The 12,529-nt window shown below is 40.9% G+C and overlaps 1 protein-coding gene across 8 annotated transcripts in view; it reads left to right on the forward strand.

The window, feature by feature from the left end:
* Window positions 1–12,529, forward strand: part of pde4d (phosphodiesterase 4D, cAMP-specific) — a 1,334,021-nt gene that overhangs the window by 980,091 nt on the left and 341,401 nt on the right. The window contains exon 1 of one of the 8 annotated variants that reach the window (XM_059648332.1): window positions 7,665–7,679. The exons of 6 other annotated variants lie outside the window; for them this stretch is intronic. Coding sequence is in view for 1 of the 2 variants with exons in the window: in XM_048534596.2 (XP_048390553.1) it covers window positions 7,916–8,004 (89 nt within the window). In the remaining variant the exon portion in view is untranslated. Of the gene's footprint in view, window positions 1–7,664; window positions 7,680–7,764; window positions 8,005–12,529 lie in introns of those variants that run through there. One more of the 8 variants, XM_048534596.2, reaches the window with a different exon arrangement.

Genomic DNA, 12,529 nt, shown 5'->3' on the forward strand with positions numbered 1-12,529 from the left:
TTCAGCAACACTCAAAAATCCTGATAGTATCTAGGAGAAAAGCAGCCATTCAAATGGTACCAGATCCATAAGTTGAGTAATTGCTCCCTTCAACACTAATGCATCATAGTTGCAGTTTGAAGGTTGCATTTAAAAGATGCATTGTAGCAATATACCACCACTTTTCAACAGAATCTTCCAAAGCTGCAAACTTCATCACTTAGAACAAAGGCAGCAAATGCATAGGAACACCGTTACCTTCATATTTCCCTCCAAAATCTTAGCATTTCCCCTTAACAGCACTTAGTGTTAATGTTTCAGGACTGAAGCTCCTAAGATGCTGCTTGGCCTGCTGTGTTCATCCAACTCCACATTTTGTTATCTTATATTAGTGTTATTATTGTTCTTCTTCTTCCTCCTCCTCTCTGAGGTCTCTTGGCTCTGAGGATGGCCGTCCTTAAATTATTTTGTATCTATACCACAAGAACGGCAGAAGTTCAAGAAGGTGACTCACCACCAACCTCTCAACGGACGGACGATAAATGTTGGAATGTCTAATAATGGCTGAATGTCACAAGCGAATAAACTGAAACTCGAGGCAGAGATTGATAAATTCTTGATCTCACAAGGAATTAAGGGCTACCGGGAGAGTGTGGGTATCCATGATTAAATGGCGGAGTGGACTTGATGGGCCAAATGGCCCTTACTTCCACTCCTATGTCTTATGGTCTTATGGAAATTTATACAGGATGCTATACAATTCTAGAGTGGACCAAATTATGCTTTTGGACGGACAGCAGCCACTGTGAAACACCTTGCTCGACCTGTTGTTCAATTTTTTGAGGTTGTTATTTATTCCAGGGTAGATTGAGATAGATCAGGCACTTCTCAGATATGAAAATGATGTTTTCCATCCTGTTTGTGAGTTTACATAGTATACAGTCAACAAAGATTCAATCAGTATTGTTATTGCAATCAGGATTGTTATTGTCCCACAAGGCAATTTTGTTACACTGTACTACTGCACCAGTTTTATGAGGTGAGTAAGTGGCAGGGACCCTTTTTAAAAGATTGTTGGTTAGGCCAGTCTTAGAGCATACGGACCTAGAACAATCCCAATGTATGTATCTGCTGTTGAAGTTAGGCTTGCAGTGGACAGTAATGGAGAACTCAGTAGCATATATCCAGATTAGAGTGCATTTTATGACTGCCTGAGACTGATTTTGAGCACTGAAAAGACAGCACCCCGAAGGGAAACATTTTCTCAGAAAGTCACCAGAATATATGCGTGAGTCTTTAGACTGGGGCTTGAAAACTCAACCTGTTTTCTCACCTGAGGTGTTGACTCCTGTGAAGCATGGCTGACAATATTAACTGCTTGTAATATTCTAAATGGAGATTTACACCAGGAACAAAGCTATTGTATTGACCAGCTTAAAAACTGAATTGCCATCAGCAAACATCAATTCATAATTCAATTGGATATGACCATTTGACGAGTACTATTTCAACTGTGTATTCAGAAAGAAATCTTTTTGGAATAATGTCATTGTGGTACAATAATATAATAGAGAAAGAAGTGACTACAAGACCTGCTGGATTGTTGTAAAATAAACTAGGTTGCTAATGCCCTCCAGGGAAGGAAATCTGCTACTTCAAGCCGATCTGACTTATTGATACTAGAGTCTGATCATAGCCTGATTGTAGTTTCTTATTTACCCAGATCCTGTTAAATGATTTAACAAACCAGTCTCCTGCAAAAGCAGTTATTGTCAAGAGCGTCAATGCTACCTTGTCGGTGGTGAGTGATAAATGCAGTTCCCGTTCTGAGAACAAGCTAAAAAAACTAAAATAAGTGGCAATGCACAAGGCCGTTTTGTGCTAACCCAGGACATTTTGATTCATTGTATAATTCCCAGCTGATCTTTAAGCCTCTTTCATTTGGAGAAGGAAGGGGATGATTTACATCTGTTTTGCTGGGCTGTGGTGAATGCCAGTTTAACATTGCTCTGGTATATGTGGTTAAAAGTTTTTGCATATCCTCTAATCAAGCATTTATTACAGGTCTATAAAGAAGGCAGAAAATCATCAAGTTCAGTTTCTTATGCCATGAGATGTTTGCTATAACTTAAATCTGTTTGATCTGGAAAATGTTACTTAGAATTTCTGACCCTTTTTCTGCACTTAGTGAATCTTGAGTGCCTCCTTTGCCTGGTGATAGACATCACAAAATGTTTGGTGACCTTTGTCCATATGCCAGATTTAAAAACTGAAAGGCAAAATAATTCGTACAGTCTTTATTATCATCAACCATATTACATTGCAACAGAATTCGTGAGTAATTTCCTTCCCAGTCATCTATGTTGGATGACCCAATGACCCCCCAAATGAATTGTCCCAAAACATGATAGTGTGTCAGGTCCTTTGGAATCAGCTGGGCTTGGGGCTCAAGTATGTAGTAGATCTAAGACCCGCCGCTCCTCCACTTCAGCAAAGAGGGAAAGTGTCCCAAGTAAATTTATCTACTTGCCCCAGAGCAGCATTCAAATTGCATTTTGCTCATGGCTTACAATAGAAAGTGTCCCAAAATACTTGGCAAAATGTAAGAGAATAAATATAGTCTGCAAATTTCTGTACTTGCCATCAACTGAAACCTTTCCTGGTGTCTGATGGACAGTATTTAGTTATTACAGTGTTAGCTACAGCACGGTGGCACAGTGGTTAGAACTGCTGCCTCACAGCGCCAGGGACCCCAATTTGGTTCCAGCCTGGGCGACTGTCTGTGTGGAGTTTGCACATTCTCCCTATGTCTGGGTGGGTTTCCTCCTGGTGCTCCCGTTTCCTCCCACAGTCCAAAGATGTGCAGACAAGGTGGATTGGCCATGCTAAATTGCCCATAGTAGTTAAGGAGGTAGAGGGTGTATATTAGGTGGGTCATAGGGGGATGGGTCTGGGTGGGATGCTCTAAGGTTCAGTGCGGGCTTGTTAGGCTTGTTTTCACACTGTAGGGATTCTGTGAACTTTTAATTTTTGATATTAACTATCCATTGCCTTTCAATTCTGTAGGTGCCTAGAATGGAGTTTCTGTATAATTTATGTCCCTACTTATGTATCCATATGAAAATTGCAGATGAATTGGGACTTATTGGGTTTGATAAACTATTCAGACATAAAGCAATATCTTGAACAGTGATAGGTTACTTTTCATTTTGCATATATCCTCCAGCTAACATCTACGACTCATAGACCCATGTACTGAAATTTTGTTCAAGGAGCATTGCTTTGCTCAATGTTCATTTCTAGCTGTCTCGAGGTCCCTTCAAAGATATGATACAGAAATCCCTTCCTACTGAGTGCAAAAATCTCTTGTCACATAACATTCCCTGAGTTGAGAAACAGAGTAATTGTATTTTCATGCGTCTTTTTAGGTGAATTATATTGAAATGTAGTGCTGCACAATTATTTCATTTGTATTGTTATTCCCAAAATATGCCACTCTGCTTGTCACAATATCTCAACAGGCAGTTTACGGTCTAAGATAACCTTTGACCTGCTTTCAGTTATGTGCACAATGTGAATCCTTAATAGTTAATAGTTAATAAGTCCCCAGACCATTCTCTTCATGCATAATAGGGCTAGAAAGAATGTTGTCAATCTTAACTAATCATGAGTTCATATCCCTGATACTGATGTAGATTTTTATTCCAAATTGCAAGCTGTCCTGCTGCTGGAACCATCAGTGCATTCCAAGTCCACAAGGATGGTTGGCAGGATTCCGGGTGGGATATTGCCCAATTATGAAACTGCCACAATTCTCAATTGCAGAGAGTGGCTCCAGTCAGAGGGACAACAGTTAGCAGTGTCAGAATTGCTACTGGCAGAGGCTGCACCCTATGCTGAGGCCAAGTAAGTTGTTTCATTCACTTTGCCAGAGCCATTCTGGCTGCGGAGTTAAAGGGGCAAAACCTACAACAGCCGTTGTCAACAGCGCCCTCTCTGTGGGCTTGAAGCAGCCATTAGAGTAAGTTTACAAACACCCGAGTCCACCCCCAGCCAAACTAGGGAATGACCTGGCCATGGTTTATCTATCAGCCTCCTCATGTAGCTTGGGCCTGTCCCAAAGGTCAGTACAGTCTGACAGTGCAGGAAGTGGCTGTAAATTGGCCACTTAATTGGTTCAGTTGGGCGCCTGCCAAGTAGGGTTTTTCACTACAATCTTGCATCACACCTCCTAACCCATGTCCGGAGAGATGGGAGAATCCAGCCCTACATATCATGTAATTAACCAGTTATTATTTAATTAATTAATGATATTGACACTGCCATCTTGTTTCACGAAAGAATTTTCTTTTTCCATCTGAAGGATACGGTAGAAATTAATTACGTCCATAAGTCTGGAAGTATTTCATACTGCATAATTAGAAGGTAGGGCAGAAATGTTCTCTTTCAACAGTCTGAAACCCACAATCCTCAGATTTGCAACATTTCCTTTACGACATTTAAAACGGCTGCAAGGAAATGGTGCAAATCTTTCATCCGTTAGCATTTATTTGTAATTTGCGCTGACATTATTCTGTGGAATACTAGCATACAAACCCTAATACGTTGATCTGAAATTTCTCTTTTCACTACCTGAGTTGATGCATTACCTTTTTTTAAAAAATTATTACCATGGTTTATTCATAGGCTTTGTGTTTGGGAACACCCTGGACATCATCTTTCCTTTCATGCTTAAGAATCTCTTATTTGTTCCCTGTCTTTTCTAAGAACATAGCTTCATGTTGGTTGCAGTTCAACGGCAGCAGGCAGTCACAATTAGTTTATCCAAGTGGGTGTGTCTGAGCCTCAACTGTATGTTGGTAATATATTCCACTTTGAGGATGCTCAGCGCGAAAACCTGATTCTACCCCATGATGTAATTCAACATCCTTGCCAGTAAAAATCAGAGGGCAACAATTTAGGAGAAGGAAATGTGTGCTAAAAGATTAGAAATCTGCACTCATTCAGCTGACTAAGAATCTATAGCTAGCCAGTTTCGTCACAAATTGAAAAGTGTTTTCAGTTCGGAGAGTTGCTCTGCTGGATTTGTTTTTCTGCACTAGATGTTGAAATTTTGTCACTGGCTAGAATCTCAATTATTTTAGGCAAATGATTTTATTATTCTCTCAGACTACTGTATGAGCTGGATGTTTAGAACGAGACGTTCTTATTGTGAGGTCTGACTCAAATGGTGGGCACTGTTACTAGGATCAACAGGTTGTGAGTCAGTTTCTGAGATTTTGCCTTGGCACATTGAAGCCAAAATTTGTATTTTGTTACTGCACGAAGTATTTCACATTGAGTTAGCTTTGACAAAGTGTGAAGATCTTTTTTCTATCTGCTTCATCAGAACAGGAGAGCAGCTTATAAATCAAGTGTGTTCCCCATGGTCTTTAATTCCCTCTTGCCATATCATTAACTAACCTGGAGACAAACAAGGGATTCCTTGTTTACCTTTTTAATGCAGAAGCTTTCCTTCATCCTTGTATGAACCAAGAAAAGAGAATTAAATTTCCTTTGTTACTTCTCCTGCAGCAAACTTCCAAATGAAATGGTTGTAAGCTAACCAGCTCTTCTGCTTGAAATCATACTTCTATTACTTATAAATAAGTGTTATCCTTAATTTCAACAACAAACAGCTGAGCAGATATGATGGATTGCATGTCCTGGTTGTATCAACCTGTGCGGCTCTTTCAACTTTCAGACTTAGTCAGACGTTGTGTGTTTGCACTTGGTCAAGGAATTCCGAGATATATAAAAGGGATCCTGTACCTCTTCCAGTGCTGAATCTACGCCATAAGAAGTGATCATTGTTAATGCAGTGGTGTGACATCCCAATTATTATTCAGAAATAATATGTTGGAATACCTAAACAATACGGTTTGCCTATAGAATCAGACTTTTGTATTGAATATCAGTAAATTGCTTCTAAAGTGAGATTGTATCAAAACTTAAGAAATCTACTCTCTTGCATTGCCTGACATATTATAAAATGCTATTGTAGCAAGGCAATGTCTCTATCTTTTTGTTTAGAGCAATAGTGTATGATATTATACACTATTATATAATACATAAATAGAGGATAAAGAGTAAATTGAGTTGTGGGTGAGGGAGCGTGTATATATCTACGTATTTCTATCTGCATGTATGGCAATATCATCTTAAAGCACAGCATATGAGTTTCTATTAGGTCTCCCCTCAACCTTCTAAACTCTAATGAGTACAATCCCAGGATCCTTAGCCGTTCATCATACGCTAAACCTACCATTCCAGGGATCATCTGTGTGAATCTCCGCTGGACACGCTCCAGGGCTAGTATGTCCTTCCTGAGGTGTGGGGCCCAAAATTGGACACAGTATTCTAAATGGGGCCTAACTAGAGCCTTATAAAGCCTCAGAAGCACATTGCTGCTTTTATATTCCAACCCTCTTGAGATAAACGACAACATTACATTCACTTTCTCTACTCTACTTGTCAACTGTTTCAGTCAATTAACTATAACTATGAACAGATCCTGCATCCTCCATGAGAACTACAATCCGACCAACCAGCACTGTTTTCTGCATACAGTATAAACTGTTGCAACCTTTCTAAGTCAGGTTTCTTGTTTTTAATTCCTAGAGTGTACGAAACAAAATTCTTCTATTTGAAAACTACCAGTTGCCATTCCTCATGAGCACATAAAGCCATTAAAAAAGTTAGTGGAGAGTTGGATCTGAAAGGATGGTTCTGGCAGCATATAGTTTCCAGCAAGGTGCAGTGACAATTGATCTGGAAAATTTCAAACATTCCCTGTTGCCAGCGGTAGTCCAAAATTATGTATTTCAGTAAAGAGTTTGAACCTACAGCTCACCTAGTTTGAATGGCTTGCTACCACATCAGGGAGTTTACAACTGTACATGGACAGTGATCCACATTGAAAGGCCTGGAATTTTATTTTTGTACTCTTGTATGTTCAGTGATACAAGACAATCAAAAACGGAACCTGTTTCTCTTCAATAATGATCAAAATATGCATTGAATGCACTTAATCCACTTCATATAAAATGCAAACAAAAATAGCTGCATGAGTTTACATCCTTTGTAGCTGGAATGCATAAACAAGCATTAATATTTGACTAAAGTAAGCAGTTTCTGTTATAAATGTCGAAGTTCGTGGTTCAACTGAATCTTTAAGTTCTCGGGAAGCCCCTCTCAGCTTTGTCATGGTGTAGTTGGTGTATGTGGCCATTATGATAAAAGGCACAGTAAGGACAATATGGCTGATTGTTCATCAAGCTTTCTTTTTTAAAACAAGTTTCCTTTACTTACAAATGAAATTGCTATGCAGATTATCAAGAATTAAAAAAAAAATTCAAATGAACCTCCACCCTGAATACTGTGTAATCTGAGCGAGTGGATTGATAGAAGATTAAATCCCTTCAGACAAGCTGTTGGTGATGTTAACTGACGTCAGTCGTTGTGATACAACTGGAAATTGGATCAAATTCTTAAGAAGCTCTCAGCTTTCCTTGTCTTATGAAAGTTGTCAGCTTCAAAACAAAAATACAAGTTCACATTTTCTGATGTTATCGTTTCCGTTTGTTGCAGAATGCAATGTCACATTAGAAGTATTTCACAATCAGGAATAGATTGTGAAAAGGCTTTTCCGTGGTAATAAGGTAACTAGTTCCGAGCATTTAACCCAGATCTTTTATGTAGTGCAAGTGCTGGTGTGCAGAAATTCCATTTGAATTCCGCCTCAATTATTTGATAAACCAGTTTGAACATATCGTAATGAAAGGAAGTGTGCACTGACAGTCAGATGTTCTGCATCAGTGGTCAGAAGCATTTACGGTGTTATTGGCCCGTTTCCCATTTTAATCAAACGTTGGTGCCAGGTTTAAGTTAGCAGCTTATGGCCTTCTACAGTGATTCTGCAGGGGCCTCAGTGCCTCATATTTCTCCAAGAGGCAAGAAACGAGCCCGCATTTTGAAATCTTACAGGTAGCTCCTTACCATTGCAATTACGTTATTTAGCTAATGCTAGCAAAGCAGAATTTCAGAACTGGAAAAGTGTAAAATTGTTATTACCATTGGTTACTTTGTTTATTGTCATGCTAAAGGGAGCAATCACTCAACTGTGCTCTGTTGTTTTCATTTACAAAACTTCCTAAAGTATACGTTGTTGATATCAAGTAAAACTTTGAAATATATGAATTATCCGTATATTCTATGTATCAATGCCTTTTTAGGTGATACATAGCCTATGAATTATTTAGGAATGATAAAATTTGTCTCTTTAACATGTTGTTAACAACACTTAATAATCTGCTGCCTAAGGCTTTGAGCAAGTGTAAAATTTTGCTGGTTAATGAGTCAGTAATTTTTATAAAGTCTGTGAAGGAAAGTTGATACGACATGAATTCATGAAGCTTGCAATTCTGATGGATTCTGTGTTCATCAAATGTAGGAATACGTTTATTGTCCTCATGCATACAGTGGGAAACCTCATGCAAAATAAGCAACAGGACGAACAACAGGCTTTCAGTGTTTTGGTTTTGTTTCCTGGAATGGACAGGATTGGTGTATTTATTCATTCAGACAGGCAACTGAAGAATTAGAATTGTGTCAGCATAATTTTGCAGCTCCTACCCACTTTGTGGCTGCTTGTAACAATTGGAATTAACCACCCAGTGATGTCTCTCACATAGATAGTAGGAGATATCTGTTAGATTGGCAAATGTCATTCAAAGTGAGACAAAATACAATTTCCCATTTTCTCCCCCTTGTCTTACTTGACGCTATATTAACCCTTCTCAATTGTTTGTTTATGGTCACTGTCATCTGTTGTTGGCATGGTATCCCCAGTAGCTGCATTTTCATTTATTCCTGCCACGCAATGTGAGACACGTGCGTTGCTTCTAAACACTCTTCTATCTCAGGATTTCATTTAGAAATGGGAAGGGAAACAAAAACATCAAACAGCATTAGAACAGACCTAATCTCCTATCTGCTATTCACCGAATAGTACTGTCTCCACAGAACTCAATTATGCACAAAGGCATTTTCTGAGTTGAGTCAGCTACTACAAGGAGACTGTTCTCTATCAGATAGGAAAAAGTGCCACTGGCAATCCAAGACCACTTTCTGTCCTTAATATTAATGCCTCCCACCTCCTAAGTTAGCTTAGGGTCATCTTTAACATCAGTCAATTTGGCATCAGCAGATGTTTGAGCAATAACTGGTGATGTGTTTGTTCTCATCTCTGCATTTCATTCAGGTCACTATCTACACTTCCCACAGTTTGTATCGCTGTACTGAACTTGAGAATATTCATTCAAGAATAATGTAGAGTATTGAGAGTTCCATTAGCTACTGGCAAGCTTACGGTATCAGTTGAGATGTGTTTCATATGATGCTGGATCCAAGAGGTGTGCTTTAACAGAACTAAGATTCACAAATACTGAGTGTGGTTGGTTCATAGTTGTTTGTATGCAATAAGTGAAAGAGTGAATATTTAACAAGAGTCCAAATTCAAATTCCTCTATACCTCTGTATTGCCAGCTACCAAAGGTATCCTGATGAATTTCTATAATAATGTCAAAACTGTTTCCAAAAGCTTGGACATCGTTTCCTGTTTCACCTATGGACCCATGACCATGATGTTCTCATCAGGTTGTGAACTTATGTGTCCTTTCAATAGTGAATCCACTGAAGTGAACATCTTTGTCCTGCACCAAATGCTGCACCAGTGTATTATCTAAATTTTCATAGGTATAATTTTCAAGGGTGCTGCAGCTAGATGGAGTTCATGACATCTGCTTTTTTCCTTTCTGTTTGCTGCTAATATCTGCCATGGAAAAGAGAGAGAATCAGTTGTTTTAAAGTGGTCAAGGTTTTATGTAAACAAATCAGCGAGCCGTAGAGTTACACAACGTAGAAATAAACCCTTCAGTACAACTGGTCCAAGCCAACCAGATATCCTAAGTTGAGGTGCTGCATTTGGGTAAGACCAATCAGGGCAAGACTTATACAGTTGGTAGGACCCTGGGGAGTGTTGCTGAACAAAACGACCTGGTGTTGCAGATGCATAGTTCCTTGAAAGTGGAGTCACAGGCAGACAGGATGGTGAAGATAACGTTTGGCATGCTTACCTTAATTGGTCAGTGCATTGAGTATAGGTGTTGGGACATCATGTGGCTGTGTAGGACATTGGGGAGGCCACTTTTAGAATACTGCATTCAATTCTAGAGTCCCTGCAATAAGAAAGACATTGTTAAATTTGAAAGAGTTCTGAAACAATTTGGAAGGATGTTGTTGGAATTGGAGAGTTTGATCTTAGCGCAGACAATGGCCTAGTGGTATTATCACTGAACTGTTAATCCAGAGACCCATGGTTAAGGAGCTGGTGTAAGGGGCAAGGATTCATATTTCTGGATCACTGGAATCTCTTCTGGGATAAAAGTGACCTGTATAAGAAGGATGGGCTCTACCTAATTGCAAGGGGACCAACATCCTGGCAAGGGGATTTGCTAGTGTTTCATGGGAGGTTTTAAACTAGCAAAAGGGGAGTATGTCCATTCCTGGGAGAATGTCCAGTGAAGTCACATTTGATTCAATTATTGTCATGTGTACATTGTTACAAATTACACTGGAAAGTGTCACCAATGTATAGTGTCACCACTCTCTGGCACCAACCTAAAACAAAGAAAAATAAACCAAAACAGAGAATTTCAAGGTTGGAAAATAAAGGAGTAGTAGTATTTGACTTTACAGTCATTCTTGTTAAGTGCTCTGCCAGGGGCCACAGACCTGGTGGCCAGGTACAAGTTCCTGTTACTGTGCTGCTGTTGGAACAAAAGTTACCACTCATTGGTGCCATCTCGCTTTCAGTGATGCCATCACATGCCATGAGTCTCACTGGACCTCATCAATGCAGATGCCACCGATGCCGTCAGGCAGCACATTGATGATACATTATTGGGACTGTACTATCGGTCCCAAATAGTCAACGGGAAATTGAGAAACAAATATGTATAGAGATCTCAGATATCTGTAAGAACAATAGGATTGTAATGGTAAGAAAGTTTAGCTTGCCAACCATAAACTGGGATAACAAGGTGTGGAGCTGGATGAACAAAGCAGGCCAAGCAGCACCTTAGGAGCAGGAGAGCTGACGTTTCGGGACTGGACCCACCTTCAGAAATGGGGGAGGGGAAGGGGTTTCTGAAATAAATAGAGAGAGAGGGGGAGGCCGATTGAAGATGGATAGAGGAGAAAATAGGTGGAGAGGAGACAGACAGGTCAAAGAGGCGGGGATGGAGCCAGGAAAGGTGAGTGTAGGTGGGGAGGTCGGGAGGGGACAGGTCAGTTCAGGGAGAGTGGACAGATCAAGGGGGTGGGATAAGGTGAGTAGACAGGAGATGGGGGTGCAGCTTGAGGTGGGAGAATGGGATAGATGAGAGGAAGAACAGGTTAGGGAGGTGGGGACGAGCTAGGCTGGTTTTGGGTTGCGGTAGGGGAAGGGAAGATTTTGAAGCTTGTGAAATCCACATTGATACCATTGGTCTGCAGGATTCCCGAGCGGAATATGAGTTGCTGTTCCTGCAACCTTCAACATGCCCAAGATGGACATGTCGTCTGAGGAATGGGAGGGGGAGTTGAAATGGTTCGCAACTGGGAGGTGCAGTTGTTTATTGCGAACCGAGCGTAGGTGTTCTGCAAAGCAGTCCCCAAGCCTCCGCTTGGTTTCCCCAAAGTAGAGGACGCCACAATGGGTACAGCGGATGCAGTATACCACATTGGCAGATGTGCAGTCCCCACACCCCGTCCTCGCAATAACAACCAAAAAAGGATCCCCCTCATCCTCACATACCACCCCACCAATCTCCAGATCCAACACTTCCAACATCCGCAAACCAACCCCACCACCAAAGACATTTTTCCCTCCCCACCCTTGTCTGCTTTCTGGAGGGACTACTCTCTCTGTGACTCCCTTGTCTGCTCCACACTCCCCTCCAGCCCCACCACACCCAGCACTTTTCCTTGCAACTGCAGGAAGTGCTACACCTGCCCCTACACCTCCTCCCTCACCCCCATCCCAGGCACCAAGAAGGCTTTCCACATCAAGCAGAGGTTCACCTGCACATCTGCCAATGTGGTATACTGTATCCACTGAACCCGTTGTGGCCTCCTCTACATTGGGTAAACCAAGCAGAGGCTTGGGGACCGCTTTGCAGAACACCTACACTCGGTTCACGGTAAACAACTGCACCACCCAGTCGCGAACCATTTCAGCTCCCCCTCCCATTCCTCAGATGACATGTCCATCCTGGAGCCTATGCAGTGCCTCAATGATGCCACTCGAAGGTTGCATTAAGAGCAACTCATATTCCGCTTGGGAATCCTGCAGCTCAATGTTATCAATGTCGATTTCACAAGCTTCAAAAACTCCCCTAGAGCTGAATGAACACAGCAGGCCAAGCAGCATCAGAGGACAGGAAAGCTGACGTTTTGGGTCTGGGCCCTT

Source organism: Stegostoma tigrinum, chromosome 1 (genome assembly GCF_030684315.1).
Source record: "Stegostoma tigrinum isolate sSteTig4 chromosome 1, sSteTig4.hap1, whole genome shotgun sequence".
Taxonomy (NCBI): domain Eukaryota; kingdom Metazoa; phylum Chordata; class Chondrichthyes; order Orectolobiformes; family Stegostomatidae; genus Stegostoma; species Stegostoma tigrinum.